The sequence below is a fragment of the Nyctibius grandis genome, chromosome 5 (assembly GCF_013368605.1).
Source record: "Nyctibius grandis isolate bNycGra1 chromosome 5, bNycGra1.pri, whole genome shotgun sequence".
Lineage (NCBI taxonomy): Eukaryota > Metazoa > Chordata > Aves > Nyctibiiformes > Nyctibiidae > Nyctibius > Nyctibius grandis.
The window spans coordinates 32,172,662-32,195,515 of NC_090662.1; the positions used below are offsets into that span (position 1 = coordinate 32,172,662).

Consider the following 22,854-nt stretch of genomic DNA (forward strand, 5'->3'; position numbering starts at 1 on the left):
TAAACTGACAATAAATGTATTTTTCTTTCAGGAAACAACATAGAGATACAGCAGATACATCTGCTGACTCGCAGTTTCCCACCCCAAGCTGACAATCTCTGCCGCTGCCCAGTCTGAGTAGCTGGACCAGTAATGCAGACACAACAAGCTTGCTCCCTTTCTGCAGGGGTCTCCTAGAAGTCCTCCATCCAAACAAGGATGTGCAAGCCAGAAGAAAAATCTATTCTCCATCCCTGAAATATTCCTGACACCATCCTAACTGGAAGACAAGGACCCAGGCCTCTCCAGGTCTAGACTTGAAAAGGTCTAGAAACCCATCAGGTCGCTGTAGGGCAGCAAAACAGCCCCTTTCCCCTCAAACAGCCTTGGAAGCCATGCTGGTCTCTGTGGTTGGCAGCTACAGTGCAATGGGGGAAAAGGCAACCACATGCTTGGCCACCTGCCTGGAGGTGCTGTAGAAAGCAATTCTAGAACAAGAAGCTATCAAAAGTGCTACCTTCTACTAGCAAAGCGTGCCCAAGGGGACTACCCAGAAGCCACGGGAGAGATCAGTAGGCTTGTGGGAACAGTTTAGGTCAAAGTGGGCAACATCTGGGGCTGGGCAAACACAGGTAAACAGCTTCATCTAGTTCAAGGATCAGAAGTTTCTTCTCCACTTGTGCGACTAGCACTGGCAACACACGTCAATAATAGCACAGATTTCATGTGAAGGTCTTGTTACAGCCTAAGTAATTGGTATCATAAGCCAAAGAAGTTCCTACAAAATGCATTATTTGAGAAAATAAAAAAAAAAAAGTAAGTTAGAAGGTACAACTAATTACCTTGTGTGGATTTTCTGGAATAGGTTCTGCTATAATCAGAAAAGGGAAAAAAAAACCCAAAAAAACACCACACCACCAAACCAAACTTTCCCTTATCAGAGCAAGCAGTAGTTTTTACAGTGTGTGGTGGAGGGGTTTTTTTTGGGTATAAGGTTTACCTCCTCTGCTGATAACTTGACCTACCCTTTTAAGAATGTTTATTCTAACAAGCACTTTTATTTATAGATCTTCTGGTTCAGAAGCTCCAACTATCTAGGTTTTAGTGTCTTTATTACATAAACCCTGCATCATCCCTAAGGACAGTTGTCAGTTACTGGCACATTTCAGTCCTCTACAGCCAGAAACTGAGGGTAGAGGAATAGTTTTCAACAGGACAGAAACAAGGCAGCTGGAATGGCTGCTGTAAGATAAGGGACAAGATGTTTTGCAGTACCAGAAGTAGAAAACATTTGACGATTACAAAAGTGATGACAAATCAACAGTAGGCTGTTGTGCAGACCGTAAGTAAATAAGATATACCTTCAAAACACAGCAAGGTACAGTTTCATGTAGCATCTACTAAAGCACTGAGACTAACCCAACCACATCCCTGAATGGGTAAATAAACAAATGCATCTGTTTCAAGCCTTTAGGTTTTGCTACAGTTCCAGCTCTTCATTCATGTAGTAATCACTTTTACACAGAAAGCAAGCAGTGAAAAACATCTTTATTCCAAAAATTAAACATCCAATTTCAGAACATGAGAATCTTGGTTTTATTTTACATCGAGGCAAGTATTTGTTCATTCACTACTTCCCGGTAAGTGAAGGCAATTGAACCTCATAGCCCCCTTCAGGATGAAGTCATACTATGTAGAAATTTCTTTGTCCACCTGCCACTGAAAAATTTAAGAAGTTACTAAAATAACTTCACATGAACAAGTTCATCTTTTCATATTAGCACATTCTTACCAAAAGACTTGGTCAATGAATTAATTACCTTTATATAAAGTAAGGAATCCAGTCTGACACACAGCATTTGACTACAGTTGTCCACCCCCTTTAACAGTTCAGTTACAATATACTCAACCTTTGGAGGAAGCTGCAGCTAATGCAAGTGTTATAATGTATCCCTGCACCCAATCTTACATCAATCTATATACAGCATATATGCAACTAAGCAACAACATGCATTATATTTACAGACTTTATACAACATCCCTGTAAACAAGTGCAAACTGTGACTACAGAAATTAAAAAATTCACTTAAAGGTTACAAATCTATTTTAATTATGAAAATTGAACCCCATGGAAAAGGAGATCTAGAAAAATTCGCCCATGTCTGCTCTTTTATCTCGACATTTACTTCTAGCCTTTGTCCGAGCCTTGAATGCTGCAGAGTTGTACAAGTGCTACAAAATAAAAGAAAAAATTAATCAGAGATGTTCAACAGGCTTATGTCCTTTAAAGATTTTTTTATGTTAATAAACTGCTGAAAATACCTTTTTATTAATATTTGAAGTAAATTGTTAGGCCTTCCGAAATTTTAGTGGAAATTTTAGAAACCTTTCCACCAAAGCTGATTTATTTTAATATATATACATTTAGAAGAAACTTGGACTGCATAAGAAAGGCTGAGCTAGGAGCAGTTCTGGAAGCTGGTCAGTCTTGAACACCATACAGACACAACGTAGGTTAAGTTTGCCCCCTGGATTAAACTTGGTAGCACCATCCCACAAATTGTTTGTACACATGATTTGAGTACATTCACAACCAACAGAACAAAGTTATCCTCCTGGTGTCCATTTCACACTGGAGAGTTCGTGATACTGTTTTTGTAAAGACTCAGTTTCTATGGCTTCCTGTAGGTCCCTACCCAAAAACCTAGGGCTCTCCTAAGAGCCCAAGTTTCACGTGTACAGAGCATGAATCTGGTACCAATCACCAACCAAGTGAACCTTCAGACCCGCTTTGGAGAAAAGCGGTAGCAGACACATGCCTGGTGGAAAATCTAAAATAAAAGCTCAAGGACGCACACAAGCAAGGTTTGGTTTCATTCAGGACAATATGGGGCACTGTTAGAACTAAAGTGACAAGTTTGAAGATGACAGCTTCTAAAGTGCATGTTTGGAATACCATTTAATTCAGGAGAAAATATATTAGTGTATAGTAAAGAAAATGCCTTAAGGTGCAATAACTTACCCTTTCAAAACGGGATATCTTCATTGTTTTAAGAGCTGCAGCATCTAGCATTACTGGTGGACCAAGCTCAAATACATTCCGAAGGAAGTCATTTGACTAAACAAGAAACACATCAAATGATCAGTTTCTCCTCTGATTATCAAGTCTCCAGAAATGACTACTGTTAAATATCAAGTATTCCAGTACGAAATAGCAGCAATTTGACACAAATCTTAGCATTTTTTGCAATTAAGCCAGGGAACACTTCTTCCTTTAATCAGAATAAGGCTAAGAACTAAAAATGTCCTCTTGAGAAGAGAAACAGATTCCCTCCCCCAATTGATTTTTTTGTCCCAGCACATTAGACACTGTTCTGTTCCATCCTCTACACGAGATTAGGCAGCTGGACACAGATCCGTATGGTTTCACAACACACCAATTTTAAAATATCTGGCTGTAAAAGTAGCATTTGAAAAATCTGGAAAAGCTGCTACATGGCTGGGCTCCCGCAGTCACACAGAAGTGCAATTGACGCTGAAGACTTTAACCCCATGATTATCATAGCAATTTGGGAGTGTATAACTCCTAAGCTACAGTTCCTGCTTCTGCTACGTATCTAAACACATGATCAGTAAACAAGCAGTTCCTAAAATAGAGATAAAGACTTATCCCTTCCCTTCTGGAATGCTGTCACCATCGGGCTGCAAGTTGTGTTCATTATTTTTGACTAAAACTTTGCATTCCTTTTTACAGGCTTGAACAGGAAGGGTGGAGGCATGCAGCTTTATAGCAGCCAGATGACTACACCACTCTGCTGAAAGAGAGCAGGATTCAGGAAAAACCCTGAAGCTAAGACAGTCAGCTTGAATCTCTTACTTCTTGGGAAGTCTTCTAATTGCTAACCCAGCACACCCAGGCAGCTCACCCAGACAGTTCTAGCTCACTGTAGTTTGTTTTGTAAGTGCTGTCTTTCAACGCTTCTAATGCAAAGCCCATCATTTCACAAAGTTCTACTCATGATTTTGTAATTCAGACTGAATGACTACAAAGAAACCAGCCAGGCAACAACAGCCTGAGCGTGTATCAAACAGCAGCTCACCTGCAAATGATATTGCATTCCCGACCCCAGAATCTCCTTGAAGGTATCATAAGTTTGTTTTTTAACCCAGCAGTCAATATACATGCGCTCAGGCCCAAACTTTACCATCTCTGTAGGAAAGTCACGCTCCTACACAAAATTAAAGGAAACAACATACATGATTTTAATTAAAACAGTCTTTTATATTAGGAATTGTGTATGTCTCAATGAACTTTATTTTCATTAACAAATTTGGCACACCAAAACCTTCCAAATAATATAGTATGCATATACTAAGGATTGTATTTATTCATAAACTGATGTACATCTTAAGTTAAATCTCACATAAAACTTGAAGCTGACATTCAAGTTAGAAAGCATTTAAAAAAAACCCCAACACTTAACTTTCATCTTTAAAATGACTTTAACAATTGGACTTATCTCCAGAAAAAACAGTTCTGAGGAGTCACCCTTAAGTCAGTTTGTAAGCCTCATTTAGTCCCCACCTTTCAAGTGCAGTGAGATATATTTGTGACAATGGAATGTAACAAGTGCTAGTAAATGACTCAGATTCTTCTACAGGCAGAATCTCAAAGGTGACTCCAAATAACTTCAAGGCCTTCTTAGCTTCTGAGATGTTTAACCGTTCTGAATGTCAATTAATATTTAATTGGTCTTACCCATGCAGCAATGTAAAAAATAATTATCTGACAAGTAAAAAATCTCGTTTGAGAGGTGTAAGATAACAAATAATCCAAAGTGACAGAAGTTTGACATTTGTCTTGGAGGCTTTACTCAGAAGTTATGTCACTGTCATTTTTAGAGTCCTGCTTTGTGTATTGTTCTCTTAATCTGCATATGGGAAACCAGAAGATTACAGCATAACAATTAGGACAACAACTCCGCCCCATACATAAACACTTCTTTGGCCCCTGACAGAAGTGCCATTTGGAAATGTATCTTACTACTAAATTGCTTTTTATTATGCACAGCAGTTCAATGAGAGATTTTACAACGAACCTTCTCACAGAATTCAGGATACTACTTTGGATGGCCTACAAAGTTTTCCATGAAAAAAAATTTGCTCATGGTATAAAATAAAACAAATTTAGTATTTACAGTGCAATGTTCAGCCTTCTTTAAAGAAAAAAAAAAAACAACTCTTCAATATGGAAGTCAAGTTTAGAGCAAAATAAACAAAGTTTGACTTTTTTGTTCTACATTCCTGAAACAGCAGTTATATTTCACATAAGTGATCAGAATTTGAAATCTCGTTTGAAATAAGTTTTCCTGTTACTTTCACTGAAACGGTAATCCTATTGAATAATAAAACAATTTTTGCTAAATTGTACACTATGTAGTTACAATCCAGACATTCAAAGTAAGACAAAAGAATCACCTCAACAGCTCGTAGAACATCCCTGAAGACAGATCGCTGCTTTCTTTTGTCTACTTTGGCTCGGTGCTTGTTTCCATCAGTAGCCAGAGCTCTTAGTTTCTCTGTTAGAAGTTCCATATCTTCATAAAAGAAATCCTAGTCCAAAACAAAAAAAAAAATTTTTTTTTTAGTTCTGGCCTTAACATCTTTCCCTGCAAATAGGAAAATGGATCTCTCGAAATCCTCTACCACCTGCTACTTTGTTACTTAAAGAGACAGATGGCACTAACTTCCTGTAGTTCCACCTGCAGCATTAAAGCCAGGAAGAACAAAGTCACAGCATCCAGTTTACCTAAGTAGGACACTACCAAACTCCATCCTGGTAGTCAGAGCCACATGAAACAGGACAGCTCCTTCAGTGTGTGTATGTACCTGTCAATCTGTTCTGCTCCGTAACTCCAAGGGACTCAAACTGCCTAACTGATCTGCTGAACTTGGTTGCCACTCCTGCCAGCAAGCTGAGGGCACTTTCAAGTTATTAACACAGAATTCTTGCTGCTGGAGATGGATCGTGAGACACCATCAGACTGACAGTACAGACTATTTAGTCATAAGTCTTGTATGGGCTGGAAAATTAGAAAGCAGTTTTTAAAAAACGCTTAACAAAACACTCCAAGTAAACTTTAATGCATAATTGTTTAGCAGGAAATGTTTTTTCCATTTACTAATTCAGCAGTAGTTTACCTGGATTGGTAAGAATGTATGTAAATTTATGTAAAAACAAGTTTTTGTGGTGCTTTTTTTTTTAGTCTGAATGTTTCGTCATGTCAACTGACTAGGCTGAGCTTACTGCATGCTTTCTGAAGGAAATTGGTCAAAGGCAAACCACAGTAAGCATTTTTAATCTGCGCTGATTGTTAAGGATCCAAAGAGAATCATTTGTAATGATCAAAGGGGTGTTTCCTCAATGGAACAGGAGAGATTTTTAGTGAATATAGTCTCATTCATTAATGCATTTTAAGATTTTAGTTACTTGCAGTCAGTTTAACCAAATAAAGGATCAAGTTCCAGTCTCTCTTTTTTTTTTGTCTTTCAAAGTTGCCTTTCATAGCGAAGAGACTTAAATCCCTGTTGTTTGCAATCATACAGAAGTCTCACGATATTGTTTGAGATTATGCAGTGTTAGTGTGTTGTGTATCCTGACTCAATTGGAGTTATCTTTTCCCTTTGGACAGTGTTCTGGCAAAGCACAGCAGCCTTGATCAAGCTCAGAGCCATTCAGGCAGCTCTCCCAAATGGTGCCGTGGGTAAGTGGAGACTGTTTCCCTCAGTGCTGTCAAGAAAACAGTTCAGAAATTCGTAAGGCATATTCAAGAATGTATAGGCAAGTTTAGCTGTGTATGAGGTAATACCAAGAAGCTTGCACCTAATCCAACTCAAAAGCAAACCCCAAGAAATCTCACCAAATGTAGCAACACTGGTATCTGTGCAAAATTTGTGCAAATTCTTTCAAAACCTCCCCCCTTAAATTGACTGACTAGTCCCCAACCAACTAAAACAGTCAGAAATGCTGTGAAACCATCATGCAATACTAGTTATTCTTCTCAAGGTACCTAAATAAGGATACTGAAAAAACACTACTAGAAGTCAACATGGTTTCTACTGAAGGACAGATTTTTAGCTGAGCACAGAATTGTGCAGGTTGTGAATCACTGGAACTTGTCTGTGTAAGTATTTAATGAGTGTTCCCACTACAGTAAACAACAACCTTTTATCCGGGAATCTCTCTAGGGACTTTTTTTTTTTAAAAAGTTGGTGTTGGATTTAGATTTTACAGCTTGCCCACTACATTTCTAGTTGCTCTTCAGTACTGCTTGGTGGGTTTTGTCATATTGGTCCTGGTTTGCAATATGGAAATTAGTGTAAAAATGATACCTAAATTGCTGTGAATCTTTGCTATACCCACTTAGATTGGGGCACTCCCTACAAAGAACATAACCCAGTGAATCATCTGCCACTTGTTGAGATCCGGGGTGCTATGCAACACAGGTTAAATAATTTGTCTTGTCATCATCCCAATGCAAGCAAATTTAGCTGCTGACATCTACTTACAGCATCTGTTTCGCGTGCCAGTTCAAACAGAAGGGCTAGTGTTTCTCCAGCAGCTATTCTCATGTTGAGATCATCACAAGACAGCAGACTTGGAAGTTTATGCAAGTGCCTAAGGAGTAAGTCACAAGTTCATTAACATGTAAATTTTGTTGACACTGCTTCATTGCATATAAAACCAGTCATTACAATTTTTTTTTTCCAAGAAAGATACTCACATTTCAATTTTCTTCTTCACTTCATTCATTGGACAAATGGTCAACAATAGTGTCCATGCTAAGAGAGCACTGATGTGAAGCACACTATTATGGGTACTTGATACACCATTAGTGTCTCTATCTCGCTGATAGGCCTTTGTGAAGATGTTTTCCAGGCATTCCATAGTAGAGTACAGTTCCTGAACAGGGGGAAAAAAGATCATGGAGGTGGCTTAAATTCATGTATTTTCATATTGTCAATTTATTAAAAAAAAAAATTATTTATCCTCACCGTAATGTCATCAGTGACAATGAAACAGCAAATCCCTAAGCAGGTTGCACACTAGACACAAAAGAAAAAAAGTGTCAGTATTTGACATTAATGTTACTGTTGACAAAACCTTCAAACTCTGATCTCTGAAATTCAGCACCTGGAGTAATGGAAACTTGAGATTAAGACCTTAGCAGAGTAGAAGTCTTCAACACTGTTTAATTCAGCTCCTTTGTAACAGTTAGCTCTCAGTTCCCATCTACTCTCAGGATAATTTTACATCATACACTACTCACAAGCCTTCACTTTTCATGCTGTATTATTTAATATAGCTTACAAAGTCCCTCCAAAAAGCTGCATGTAGCACTCCTTTCACCCAATCATTTTAAATCCCACTAGGATTCACTAGCAAAAATAATGCTGAAAAAAAGTAATGGACATATGGTATTTATTCACAGCTGTGGGAAATATTTTCCCCTCTCTGCCCATTATTACAACTAAATGGCATGAGAACACTGGACTTCAAGAACCTTTCCTGGCACTTTCCAACTTTTCCTGCAAGGTCCTACACATCTCTTCCCTAGTCCCCATATTCTACTCAGTCTCCTCTTACAAAGATCAAGGAAAAAATGTTTGAAAGTGATGTTTGCACTAACCACACAGGACGCAAAACTACACTTAAAACAGGACAAGCTTTAATAGCTTTTGTTTGTTTGTAGAAACAACAGCTGTTGAGCTAACACTACCTCCTCTTCCAGCTGACAATATCTATTGTAACGCAGTTTGAGTAAAATTGGAGAAGCAGCCAGCTAGGTAATGATAAAGGCAAGTTGGAGAATATTAGTTAAAACTCTGAAGTTTAAAAAAAAACTCTTCGCAAGAGCTTTAGACTGTGTTCAGTCAACATTTCAAGTATACCGCTGATGTATAGACGAGATGAATGGGTGAAAAACTTAAAATACTTTTGGTAGTATGAATGTATCAAGTAAGTAGTTCTATATCTCCTGTATGTAATTTTAGCATATATAAAATATATTTGCATAACTAACATTCCTCTGCTGTTAAAGAAGTTAAAATTAATAGAGGAAGGATACATCAGTCAGTGCAAAAACTTTCGTGTTTTTTTTTTTTTCCTACAGAACTTCACTACTAGCCCTCAGTACTGCAGTACAGAGACTGTGATGTCCCCATCACAGGGAGGTCTGCAGCCTGCCTGGAGCCCGAATCAGGGATATCACCAGGCAACTCCCCAACCTGGTGAAGGCCACAGACTACTACCCCCTGCTGATCTTCCAGACAGGTGGGGAAGAAGCTGCATCCCGTAGTCTGAGGGGGATGAAGAAAGACTACAAGGCCCTAGGACGGTTGGTGAAAGAGTCTGAGGCACAAGTTGTTTTCTCCTCCCTCCTTCCATTTTCAGGTGATGACGTTGTTTGGAATAGTAGGATTCTCTCTATCAACACCTGGCTACGAGACTGGTGCTACAGGCAGGGCTTTGGGTTCTTTGATAATGGCTGGTTTTATAAGACAACAGGCGTGACAGTGATACATGGGGAAGGTTTATGTCGTAGGGGCAAAAGGGTTCTGGGACAGGAATTAGCAGGGCTCATTCGGAGAGCTTTAATCTAGATTCGAAGGGGGATGGGGTGGTAGCTGGGCTTGCACCACTGGGGCAACGCTCTAGTGTTGAGGTAGACCAGGAGGCCCCCCATCCCCCTGGGGTGAAATCAGGGGGTGAATCTGGGATGAAATCAGTGTGCCCAGCTCGCTCCCTGAAATGCCTGTACACCAATGCACGCAGCATGGGGAATAAGCAGGAGGAGTTAGAAATCCGTGTTCGGTCGGGGGGCTATGATTTAGTGGCAATCACAGAGACTTGGTGGGACACCTCGCATGACTGGAATGTGGTCATGGATGGCTATGTCCTGTTCAGGAAAGACAGGCCACTAAGGAGAGGTGGTAGAGTTGCTCTTTATGTGAGCGAGCAGCTAGAATGTATTGAGTTCTGTCCAGGGGCGGATCAGGAGCGAGTTGAGAGTTTGTGGGTGCGAATTAAGGGGCAGGCTGGCAGGGGTGATACTGTTGTGGGTGTCTATTACAGGCCACCGGATCAGGATGAGGACGGTGATGAGGCCTTCTACAGGCAGCTGAGAGCAGTCTCTCAATTACAGGGCCTGGTTGTCATGGGAGATTTCAACTACCCTGATATTTGCTGGGAGGCCTACTCAGCCAGCCATCCTCAGTCCAGGAGGTTCCTCCAGTGCGTTGATGATAACTTTCTGATGCAAATGGTGGATGAGCCAACTAGGAGAGGAGCGCTGCTGGATCTGATCCTCACTAACAAGGAGGGTCTGGTTGAAGAGGTGAAGGTTGAGGGCAGCCTTGGTTGTAGTGACCATGAGATGGTAGAGTTCAGGATCTCATGTGGCAGGAACAGAATAGCTAGCAGAATCGCAACCCTGAACTTCAGGAGGGCCAACTTTGGCCTTTTCAAGCAATTGCTAGGGGAAATCCCATGGGACAGGGTACTAGAAGGTAAGGGGGCCCAAGATAGTTGGTTAGCATTCAAGGACTGCTTCTTCCGAGCTCAAGATCAGAGCATCCCAGCAGGTAGGAAGTCAAGGAAGGGTACCAGGAGACCTGCATGGTTAAACAGGGAACTGCTGGGCAAACTCAAGTGGAAGAAAAGGGTGTACAGATCGTGGAAGGAGGGGCTGGCCACTTGGGAGGAATATAAGTCTGTTGTCAGAGGATGTAGGGAGGCAACTAGGAAAGCTAAGGCCTCCTTGGAATTAAACCTTGCAAGAGAGGTCAAGGACAACAGAAAGGGCTTCTTCAAATACATTGCAGGTAAAGCCAACACTAGAGGCAATGTAGGCCCACTGATGAATGAGGTGGGGGTCCTGGAGACAGAGGATAAAAAGAAGGCGGAGTTACTGAATGCCTTCTTTGCCTCTGTCTATACTGTTGGAGGCTGTCCTGAGGAGCCCCAGACCCCTGAGGCCTCAGAAGAAGTCAGGATAGAGGAGGAATCTGTCTTGGTTGATGAGGGCTGGGTCAGGGACCAATTAAGCAACCTGGACGTCCATAAATCCATGGGCCCTGATGGGATGCACCCGCGGGTGCTGAGGGAGCTTGTGGAAGTCATTGCTAGGCCACTCTCCATCATCTTTGCTAAGTCGTGGGCAACGGGAGAGGTGCCTGAGGACTGGAGGAAAGCGAATGTCACTCCAGTCTTCAAAAAGGGCAGGAAGGAGGACCCGGGTAACTATAGACCGGTCAGCCTCACCTCCATCCCCGGAAAGGTGATGGAGCAACTTGTTCTTGGTGCTGTCTCTAGGCACATCAAGGATAGGGGGATCATTAGGGGCACTCAGCATGGCTTCACCAACGGGAAGTCTTGCTCAACCAACTTGATAGCCTTTTATGAGGATGTTACCCGGTGGATAGATGATGGTAAAGCTGTGGATGTGGTCTACCTCGATTTCAGTAAAGCGTTTGACACGGTCTCCCACAGCATCCTCGCAGCTAAACTGGGGAAGTGTGGTCTGGATGATCGGGTAGTGAGGTGGATTGTGAACTGGCTGAAGGAAAGAAGCCAGAGAGTGGTGGTCAATGGGACAGAGTCCAGTTGGAGGTCTGTGTCTAGCGGAGTTCCGCAAGGGTCGGTTCTGGGACCAGTTCTATTCAATATATTCATTAATGACTTGGATGAGGGATTAGAGTGCGCTGTCAGCAAGTTCGCTGATGACACAAAACTGGGAGGAGTGCCTGATGTGCCGGAAGGCTGCGCAGCCATTCAGAGGGACCTAGACAGGCTGGAGAGTTGGGCGGGGAGAAATTTAATGAAATATAACAAGGGCAAGTGTAGAGTCCTGCATCTGGGCAAGAACAACCCCATGTACCAGTACAAGTTGGGGGCAGAGCTGTTGGAGACCAGCGTAGGGGAAAGGGACCTGGGGGTCCTAGTGGACAACAGGATGACCATGAGCCAGCAGTGTGCCCTTGTGGCCAAGAAGGCCAATGGCATCCTGGGGTGTATTAGACGGGGTGTGGTCAGCAGGTCGAGAGAGGTTCTCCTCCCCCTCTACTCTGCCCTGGTGAGGCCGCATCTGGAATATTGTGTCCAGTTCTGGGCCCCTCAGTTCAAGAAGGACAGGGAACTGCTAGAGAGAGTCCAGCACAGAGCCACGAAGATGATTAAGGGGGTGGAACATCTCCCTTATGAGGAGAGGCTGAGGGAGCTGGGTCTCTTTAGCTTAGAGAAGAGGAGACTGAGGGGTGACCTCATTAATGTTTATAAATATGTAAAGGGCAAGTGTCAAGAGGATGGAGCCAGGCTCTTCTCAGTGACATCCCTTGACAGGACACGGGGCAATGGGTGCAAGCTGGAGCACAGGAGGTTCCACTTAAATTTGAGGAAAAACTTCTTTACGGTGAGGGTGACCGAACACTGGAACAGGCTGCCCAGAGAGGTTGTGGAGTCTCCTTCTCTGGAGACATTCAAAACCCGCCTGGACGCGTTCCGGTGTGATATGGTCTAGGCAATCCTGCCCCGGCAGGGGGATTGGACTAGATGATCTTTCGAGGTCCCTTCCAATCCCTAACATTCTGTGATTCTGTGATTCTGTGATTCTGTGACTGCAACACTGAGTTAAGGCACTTAAAAGTACTAGATGTAACAGCTCTTCAAGGAAGTCCCTAGGTTGAAGAAAATGACGTTCAACCTTTAGGTGGAACTTTTTAAGCCAGTGAAAACTGCTATGCATCATTCAGAGCATACGTTAACATTATGAGTTTACACTAGTGTAGTAACCTTTAGTTATGGATTACACAACAGTGAGATGGTCAAAAACTGCCCTTTGTCCCTGCCTGACAAATAAACATTTTATACTTACAGCCTGTCTGGCTTGGATACTGGCTGTTCCATCACAGACAATCTTCTTCAGAAGTGGACCAAGGGTCTTAAAAATTTCTTCACTTTCAATTCCTGACCCGATCTGCACACACAGAAGACACGCCAGTCCGGCAGCTGCACACTGTTCGTCGCTCTTACCTAGAGATTAACATGCTATGATGAGTAATCACTTTGTGCGTTGCTTCCTTCCTTTAAAGATAATTCGTCTGAAAACTTGCAAGTGGAAATTCAGAAAACAACAGACAGAAGATAATTTCAGTTAATGTTCTAAGTTAGTTAAAATGTAACATCTAAATTCAAAAAAGGAATGTTGTTAATATAACTAAATTAAGCACTCTATAAAGTACTAGAGAAGTACTCACAGTCTTAATTCCTTTTAAACCATAAGCTATTTCATGGGGATTACTGCTTTCTAATAGCAAGCATGTTCATTACCTTTCTTTATGCAGCGTTCAATGCTATCAGTTAGTGTCATTCTCCTTTCCATGACAAATTCATATAGTATTTTAGAAGAAAAAGCACTTTTCAGACTTTCAAGAGCTGCTTGTCTTGTCTTTGCACTGTTAGAAGAGAGAAGGAAGACCTCCTGAAATCAGCACCCATCAGTTAAAGCTCAGCCTTTGTTTTTATGGTAGTTTATATTTGTCTGCACCCAACAGAAGAGTAACCCACAGCAGCACTATGAAGTATGAAATACTATGAATTGCCTCCTTCCTCAAGGACAGAGAAATGTAGGTTGGAGATAAGAGTTCACAATAGTACACCAAGTTAGAAACAAAGTCACTTGACTTCAAGCTATTAGGAAAGGAAAGTCTGACTCTCACTTATCCAAAAACTTGGTGGAAGGAAACAGGTCTTTTCAGATCCAGAAGAAAAGCAAGTCCTCCCCAGCACAAAATAACTGTAATTTCAGTAAGCACATTAAAAAGTTTGATGTGCATTTCCCTTATTATATCAGAGGAAGCCAGAAAACAATGTACAAATGCATTTCTTCAAAGCGTACTATACCTCTTGTCCAACGTAAGATCAATAAATCCCTTCAATTTGTATTCTAAGTCTTCTTGAGTGGCTTCTTCGTCAACTTCAGGCCCTAATCCAGAGGAAATAATTTAGTCCTACTGATACACATTTTATCAGCAGACACAGTAATATCCAACACTTAACATTTTTAATACTAATAAGAAAGCAGATTAACATAGACAGTAACCACAGAATTGTTCAGTATTACAGCAACAGAATGGTGTTAAGCATACTACATCAAACTGCCCTTAAAATACTTTTATAAAAATTGATCTATTGACACACCTATGCTGTTTCTATACCTGCTTCTTACATGAGCCAAGAATGAATGAGGGAGCTCATGAGGTCTTACATACATTTGCTACAACTGACACCCATCAGCCAATCCTGTCAGCAGCACATTTTCATCCAGTCCACTACATCAGCCCCTGGAGTACAGCAGGATGTTCACTGTTGATGCAGTAGGTACTAAGCAGCCTGTCCTGTCTGGCATAACTTCAGATGCCTCTGCAACAGCAGCTCAGTTAAAAGAGTAGCAAGCAGGTATGGAAGGCTCCCTGCTTTATCTCCCTGTAGCAGGCTTTCAGATCCCTTTCTCCCAACAAAATGACATTAGAGCAGCCTAGGTTGCAGCAACAGTAGTGGAGACAAAGCACAAATCTAGTTCAAAACAGGCAAACATGACTCTTTCCATCCCAAACTCTTCTGCAGTTCTTACCACCTCAACTATGTGTTATGAAAATCAATGTCTTATAATGCACCTTCAAATTCTTACTGTCTGCAAAAGTTAGAATTGTATCATTCCAATAGAAAGAAGTCTAATAGTTTCATGAGAGGCTCACGAAACCTGCAGTATATTCTTATCAAACAGAAGGATAGCCACTAGATTAACAATCATATAGTGCTTAACAGAATGTCATTATTTTGCTACTGCTACTTACAGTCTAGTACTTAAACTCTTAAGTCAACTCAGATTTTATGTTTTTAAAAAGATGAATAGATACAAATGAAAGAACATACCATCCTCAGTGAAGCTAGCAGGATCACTGAAGCCACTGCAGTGGCTCATAGTTTCAATTGAAGCATCTTCATCACTAAAAGGCTGCACATTTCTGGGCTGACCACCTTAAGGAAAGTCAAATATAATAGTTCTGTCATTTTTCATATGCAAAAGGAAGATCCAAACATCAAAAGTACAATTTAACCCTCCCAACAGATTCACTCTCCTGGACCCAGAATGAAAAGCACATTTCTTTCCTCTGCTAGGTCCTTTACTCCCACCTGTTCTGAAGGCTTAGTGGGCTCTGTTCTGGAAGATCATTTGTGAAGGGTGGGGAAGAGCCCACCCAGCTTTCAAAGCACTGGCAGAATTCCTAAATCTACATTTAGGATCTTTCTTCAATCAACTTCAAGTTACCGCAGTTTCCTGTGACTGCACTTTCAAAACAGCTCTATATTAATTTAACCATCAGGATGAGCTACCTAAAAAAACTGCCATACAAACTTTATTGTTCAGTTTTCAGGGACTTCAAGCCAGGATAAGTTATACATTTAGGCAAACATATGCTACCCAGTTCAATGCAGGATTTACGGGATTAAGTGTAGTATGTGCAGCATCAGCAATGGCCAATCCTATTTTAATACTGAATTACAAATACAAGCCAGAACATCAAATGCTTCAACAGGGGCAAAAAGTTTTCCCTCTCAAGATCAAGAAGGCCTCGGTTCAGTAACTTCAGTCTTTTTGAAGAAAGCAGTATTATTTTCACCAGTGCTCATCTCCACAACTTTTCATACCTGTATCTTATTGTTACAGTATTAAGAGTTGGAGAAGTTTGACCTGATAATACTGTAACTTCTACTGCTGTCCTATCCTAGCCCTTGATTTGCATCTACTGAAGTTGATTAACAAAAGAATAGTTTTACTGTTATTTCTCCAACGTTTCCTGAATGTCAGCTACAGAACTCAGAATTCTGCTCTTCCACCTGTTTTTTTGTGGTACAATTGATTCTAAATTACTTAAGGAGAAAGTGCACAGTGCTTGCCAGTCAGGCAGGCTTCCCGACTACCAAGACCCCTAAAAAGCATTTTTATCTAGGCAGAATCCACCTCGAGTTGATCACTGTTGAAGTGCTTTCCAATAAAGTCAAATTCACACTTCAGAGGTTTTGCAGCTCTCAGCTGCAAACCATCTACTTGTGTCACTCACCATAACCCTTGATGTTTCCTATAGTTACAAAGGACAAACATTAGCCAATGCACAGATCAAGAAACTTGGAAGCTCAGAGCTCTGGCATGGCCACCTTCTTGCTTCTAGTGATGTCAAGCAGGGAAGTTCAATGGGAGAAGTGGCAAGAATGACTGCCAGCTCTTCACAAACTAAAATAAAAGCAGCTGCAGAAAGACCCTGTGAATTGGTCACTTCCTGACCATTTGATACTAGAGAGACAGACTCTGCTCACAGCTATGGTAGCCCAAAGCGAAATTTCTCACCAGCCCACAAAATCTCCGTGCTACCAGGCATCAGGACCTCAGCCCCACACATCCTGGATCTGTACGAAGATTGTTTCTTTTCGAATATCCTCTTTTAGGCTAAGAAGGTTTTTTTTAAAGATCCTGCAGCCTTTTGGAGCACAGTGCTGACATGCAGCCACACCAGACACCAGAGATACCGGACTGACAGCAGCAGCAGGAGCCGTCCCCCCCGCCCCGAAGGGCCCACGCTGGCGGCGGTGCAGCAGCGCCGACACCGCGGGCCGTGCGTGCCGGGGACGCTCCCCAGCGTCTTTAACGCTGCCCCCGGGCCGCAAGCACCCGGCGGGCCCGGCCTCCCCCGCCGCAGCCCGGCTCCTCGTACTGCCCTAGGGCCAACCGGCCGCCACCCGCGACCGCGGCGGCCAGGAGGCGCCCAGCGGGGCCGGCGCCGCCGTCCTTCGGGCGCTGCGGGACGCCGGCGGCGCCAGGCACGGCCGCCGCCCGCCACCTCCCCGGGGGCCGCCCGCGCCGCCGGGCGCATGCGCGCAAACGGCGTGAGGTGGCGGTTTCGGGGCCGGCTCCTGTCAGCCCGGCGGCGCCGCCCGGCCCGGGCCGAGCCGAGCCTGGTTCCGGCTCCAGCTCCGTCCCGCCCGGCTGGGAGCTTCGCGGCCGCGCCTGTCCGTCCTGCCGCTTTCCCGCTAGCCCCGCGGGGAGCCGGGGCGGCCACGGGAAACGTCGGGTGAACTCCGCGCCCCGCGGGGCCGCCCGCTCCGAGCCCCCGTCCGCTGGCCCGGCCGCGCTCACCGGCTCCGCGCTGGTGGTTGCTCCCCCGCTTCTTAGGCTTGGGCATGGTCGCAGCGGCGCTCGGTTCGGCTCGGCTCCCGCGGCCCCTCTCCGGGTCTCGGTCTCTCTGCTCCCCCCCGCCCGGGAATCAGCGACAATCAGCCGATGGAAGAGCAGGGCCGCTTTTTACTCCAACGCCTCTGCGAGGCCGACTTCCCGGGCCGGGGCAGCGGAGGTGACTGGCGAGAGCAGGCGAAGGACGAACCGGCGGCGAAGGCAGAAATCCCCGTGGAGGCCCGTGAGCGGAGTCGATGCATCTTTCTCCTCTCAGACACCCGGGGCTAAAGGCGCGGAAGGGGCGCCGGCGCCGCTTTTATAGCCCGCCAGGCTGCGGGGGCGGGGCCAAGCGACGCGCCGTTGCCGCGACCAATGGCCGGCCGTTGCGACAGCGAGCGGGTGACTCAGGCGCGTCAGCCGTGACGTGGTCCTCTGCTACCCAGCGGCGCGGGGGGCTGGGACGTCATCGGCGCTTCGCGCGCCACGCCGCGGTGCACGCTGGGAGCGGCGGGCTTGGCCGCCAGCCAACGGGGGGGCGGGTGGCGGCGGCCCGGCCTGACCCGCCCGCCCCGCCCCGCCGGCGCTGGGCTGCGGCCGTGGGCTGCCGGCGGGGGCTGGCAGCGGCCGCCGGAGTCCGCGCCGTGCGCGATGCTGCTGGGGGGTGGCCGTGGGGGTGAACGAGGGGCGGAGGGGGGGAGGGCTGGCCGCGTCCCCGCCCTGCCGTTCCTCACGGGCGGCGCCTCCTCAGGGCGCCTAAAAATACCGCGCTGCGGGCGGGGAGGCGGCGGGCAGAGCCGCCCGATCTCTGCAGAGGTGCCCCCTGCAGCGCAGCGTCCGCCGCTGCTCCTGCGGGCGGGAGCGGGGCTGCCGGCGCCGCGCGGGGGCATCTGAGGCCGTGAGGGGCGGGGAGAAGGCCCGGGCGGCCCGGGCAAAGGAGCGGCGGGGTTGTGCCCGTGCGGAGTCCTGCCTGCCGGTGTGTGAAATCGGGCCGCACGCCGTGTTGGGCGCTGGCAGCGGGGAACTTTCGCATGGGTTTGCCGTATGAAGTGGTGTCGGTGTGCGGGGACGTCTCCGGCACTGGCTGCAGTGTAGGGATCAAGGGAAATGCCAGCAGGGTTCGGCTGTGTGCTTTGGAAACGGGTAGATACGGGATAGGCAGCTTGCTGCTTCAATACAGACTTTCTCTGGTTTTTCTCTTTTTTTTTTCATCCTTTTTTTTTCATCGCTTTTGTTGTCACTATTTTTTAATCCAAAACTGGGCTTTTTTAATGTTTTCTAATAAACTTCAAATAAAGAAAAATAAGATAGCATTCCTATCCACCAGAAAGAGTTTGAGTTATACTATTTTCGAAATGTGGATGTTTGTGAAATCTCACTGATGGGCCGTAACAGTACTGCACTATTTGAGGGAGGGAAGACAATTTTGCGGAACATGCTGAGAAGTTACATAAGACATAACAATGATTACACTATTTGCATCCCTTTGCATACGCAATACGTTTACACTGACTTCCAGAAATGTAAACTTTCACAACAATTCTACATAAATACTGCATGAAAGATAAAGGCAGTGGGGTTTAGTAACCCATCTGTGCATATTGATAAGGAAATGCTCGGCATGTCTATTTCTAGAACATGGTGGCTGTCAGTTGTGATACCTGTGGGTGCTGGTAGAGCCCCATGTTTTGCATTACTGGGCAAGGTGAGCCTCCCTGTGGGCAATTACTTGGGCATGGGAGAGCCAAATTTCTGAGAAATTCTAGCCAGTTCTTTTAGCATCCTATTTAAGAACAGAAAGAGAAGTCAGTACATACTGAATGTGTACAGGACAACACAAGAGTATCTCAGAGGCACCAGTTTTTCTCCTTCAGGATGAAATGTTAAGAGCAGAGGACAGCCTTCCAGGTAAGTAGGTGAAGGAGTTGTAATTAAATACAGAAGGCATAACTGAGCCCTTGAGTACCCAAGACTCAATATTAGAACAAGGGAGCAGTGCTGGATAAGCTACAACAGCTAATAGCAGCCAAGCAAACTTGTATGGTGGGGGTATTTGAGACGCAAGATGCCAATACCCTCTGTGCTGACCCTCTTAATACGTAGACTAATTTCAGAGGTGCAGGCTGACTGGCCTAGACTTAACTGCAATCCTTGCCTTCATGTTGATAGCCCCGTCTCACAACAATGCTATGTGAAGTTGCCGGAGAGGATTACGCTTAATGCTGAACTCCTTGCAGGTGTGGCAGAGAGCCTGAGCAATGTGGAGTACTCTGCGTCTACACGTGGTAGTCCAGGTGTCCTGTAGCAAGCAGGCATGACAGCAGTAGTACCTCGTGGTGGAATTGGAAGAATGAAGAGAAATGTCATAACCCTTGGATGTTTGAAGGTGGTCTCACCAGGGTGGGTGGAGATAAAGCCCTGGAGAGGGAAAGGAGAGGATATTGCAGCTGAGGTGGGAAAAAGCAAATGCTAAGGTACAACAAGGTGTTGCCAGACTCAGACAACCAAAATAAATTACAAAAGGTGACAAAAACAAAGAACTCCTGACTACTTTGAATATGTGACCACTGAATTTTACTTGGGCTTCTGAAATAATGCAGTCCCCAGGTTACTGAGATTCCCTGGTTATCTGAGCAACAGTTCAGGGAGATCACACAAGAGGAGTTACATATCACTGCTTAGTTGTGCCATCTGTCTGTGACAGAACAGACTCTTTGTCTCGATTGCTGATTTCTTGCCCACTATCCTGATTTATCCTGTTGGCAGGAACGCATGGTGCCAGTAGGTTGGCTCAAGACAGCTTTCTAACAAAAATCTTTGGCTAAAAGGAGAGTCACGTGGTGTTGGCGATCTGTATACCTATTGTCTGGCTTGTGCAGGAGCTACTGGTGTCAGGGGCGGTAGGTGAGATGTGGCATCCTTTGGAGAAATGTGTTTTATGAAGAAGCAAGGCGAGCTGGGAGTGGGGGGTGACAGCAAGGCAGGCATGGCAGTGGCTTCGCTACCAAGCAGGAGCAGCCCCACAGCACCCAAACAAGAAGAGCAAAGCAGATCTGGTGGTGGTTACGAGTTTCAGCCTAGAGCACAGGTCGCCAGTGACGATCCAAGTGACTGTAGTGGCAAGGAGGTCTGAGGTCAAGCCAGAAAGCCAAGTCAGCACGTCAGGGTCAGAATCAGGTTCAGTGACAATAACCAGGGCCAGCCAGCCACCAGTCCGGTCATCATCAGACAAGCCTGTAGTGACGCGAAGGAACCAAGATCAGCACAGGTGGGTCAGGGTCTGGACCAGTGCGTATCTGGCCAGGCACAGGCGTATCTGTAATGTAGCTCAGGCAAAGACCAAGGGAGAGTGCTTCAGAGTAAGCGCAGCTCCTGAGCGAAAGTAAGTGGCCCTCACTTCTTATAGCTCTTTCTCGTGCAGCAGTCTGATCCCATGCCACTTGGCTGCACCATGGCAGAGCTGCCTTTGAGCACAAGCAGCTTAATGCTGATGAAGGCCCCAAGAAAAGGTCTAATGAAGAACTTCAGTCCAGCTGAGGGACATACGTATGTGACTGACTCAGTATATGTGGCTTAGTAAGTATTTGTATGCCAGAGTTTATTTTAGAGACGTGTAAACCATCATCATTTATGAATGACTGGAGGCATGGCCAGACATACTCTGTTTACACCATTAAATGCTGTAAAGAAGTCAGAAATGAGGGAATCACATGGATCCTTGATTCCCTTGATATTGGTGTATTTTCTTCCTCTTTTGACACGATGCTTCTGCTATCTTTGCAGACAAAATTCTTTTGATTTTCTTTTTTCTTTCTGCCATTCCTTAGGATATGACTCTCTTCAGACACAGAGGAGAATCCCAGGCTTGTGCTGGTTGCCTTGTACTGCACGGTCAACTTTCTCGCCGTCATAAAAGATCTCAGAACCAAGAAAAGAGTCCAAAGCTGGAAGATGAGCCATGCTAAGGCAGTCCCTGGATGAATACTGCAAAATGCCTGTGTTTCTAGTGACCTACCAGGACTGATAGGTCTTCAGAGTGTGAACCTGTTAACAGTGCCATGGTCCTCACTCTGGAATACTTAATGCTCCAAATGCTGTCAGCATCGATGTGTAGCCTCACTGCTCAAAATAAATCTGCCCGTAGCAAATTACAGCCACAGCCCCGCTCTGTTCTCGCTGCAGTTGCTACAGTGGTATGCTTGGCTGGGACTTACTCAACTGTGTAGGCAAAGGCAACTCATTCATTTCCCTTGCATAGGTAGGGCACCCGGTCTTATCTGGAGAAAAAGACTAAAACTTGGAAGGGAAAGTTCATGTCAGATCTTCACCAGGAAAGTGCTCAGATGAACGCATGTACTTCCAGGCAAACATGCAAGATGTATCTGATCAGTTTTTACAGAGTGACTAGTGACATTTCTGAGATAGCGATTGCAGAAGATGTGAATTTTTAATGGACAACAGTAAAATACAAACTTCAAATAAAAATATAGAGAGGGAAAGCCAAGAGCTGCAGCTTTTTTCCCTTTGAATGCTGGAACACATCTTAGAGGGCTAAACAGTTCCCGCTATAATATTTCATGGGTATTACATTGCAGCAAAACTTGTACAGCATCCAGGTTGGAGATCCTTTCAGTTTTCTTACATCATTTACCTCACATCTTTTTATTTATATTTTGGAAGCCTGACCAGTTGTGGTCCAAGTACATCCAAGTCCAGAATAAAATTAAATGTGACAGCAGGCTCACTATTAGAGTCGCTATTATTAGAGCCTGAAGGAGTTCTGGACTTAGCTGAAGGAGTAACTTCAGACACTGAGGGAAGCTCCTGATGTCTACAACTGGCGGAGGTCCAGAGCTGTAAGGTGATGAGCTCATGCTCTTTTTCCTAATTTCGGCAGCTCTGTGTGTATGGAAACGCAGAGGACATTTTGAAGGGAAAAGAAAGCCATTGGGAAAGAAGTTCAATTATTTATGGTGAGCGGATAGATTTAGCAAGCCTACCTGCTGAGACAGAGGCATGGCCGTGGCAATCAGCTAAGTGGTTAATGGTCACAGATACCATCCTCTCACAGCCCTGGTGATGTTTATATTATATATGCAGTGCTAGAGGCATATACTGCACTCTGAACAGAAGAAGAAAGATAGCTCATGCTCTTTCAAATTTACAATCCTCTTTAAATTATCAATTTCTGCAGCACAATATATGTGCATTTTATCGAACGCTGTATATTTTATGCAGCTGAGCACATCCTCAGTCTATATTTTATGCAGCTGAGCACATTCTCAGTCACACACTACCCTGACTTTCCATGGCAGGGAGGGTTCAGCTGCATTCGTACGCCAGGTAGTTTGACTGACTTCATCCATATTATACTGATACTTACCTCCTTTTCTTGAGGCAGATCCTTCGCTCCATATTTATGATTTATTCATGCTAAACTGTCTTGGACCTCAGTAAGAATTTTTCCTGGTAAGTCATGAAGAAACAATGCATACTTAAGCTCTCTGCTACATATGCCATTATTAATTTCATGTCTAAATTTGGCTGCCTGAACTTCGACTGTCACTGTCAATAGCAACTGACCACAAAC

At 44.6% G+C, this 22,854-nt stretch overlaps 1 protein-coding gene across 2 annotated transcripts; it reads right to left on the reverse strand.

The window, feature by feature from the left end:
* Positions 1 to 1,507: 1,507 nt before the first annotated feature.
* IFRD1 (interferon related developmental regulator 1) lies at positions 1,508 to 17,544 on the reverse strand. Of its 2 annotated transcripts, XM_068401081.1 has the most exons (13): positions 17,232 to 17,544; positions 14,972 to 15,076; positions 13,940 to 14,021; positions 13,367 to 13,491; positions 12,912 to 13,069; positions 8,035 to 8,085; positions 7,764 to 7,942; positions 7,549 to 7,657; positions 5,458 to 5,592; positions 4,080 to 4,208; positions 3,002 to 3,097; positions 2,166 to 2,211; positions 1,508 to 1,698 (listed from the first exon to the last, which is right to left on the reverse strand). In XM_068401081.1, the coding sequence occupies exons 1-13, from the start codon at positions 17,275 to 17,277 to the stop codon at positions 1,664 to 1,666; spliced, it is 1,296 nt and encodes a 431-aa protein (XP_068257182.1). In that variant the 5' UTR covers positions 17,278 to 17,544; the 3' UTR covers positions 1,508 to 1,663. The 2 variants fall into 2 exon arrangements, with proteins under 2 accessions (XP_068257182.1, XP_068257181.1); XM_068401080.1 differs by having other exon boundaries at positions 1,508 to 2,211.
* Positions 17,545 to 22,854: the final 5,310 nt, after the last annotated feature.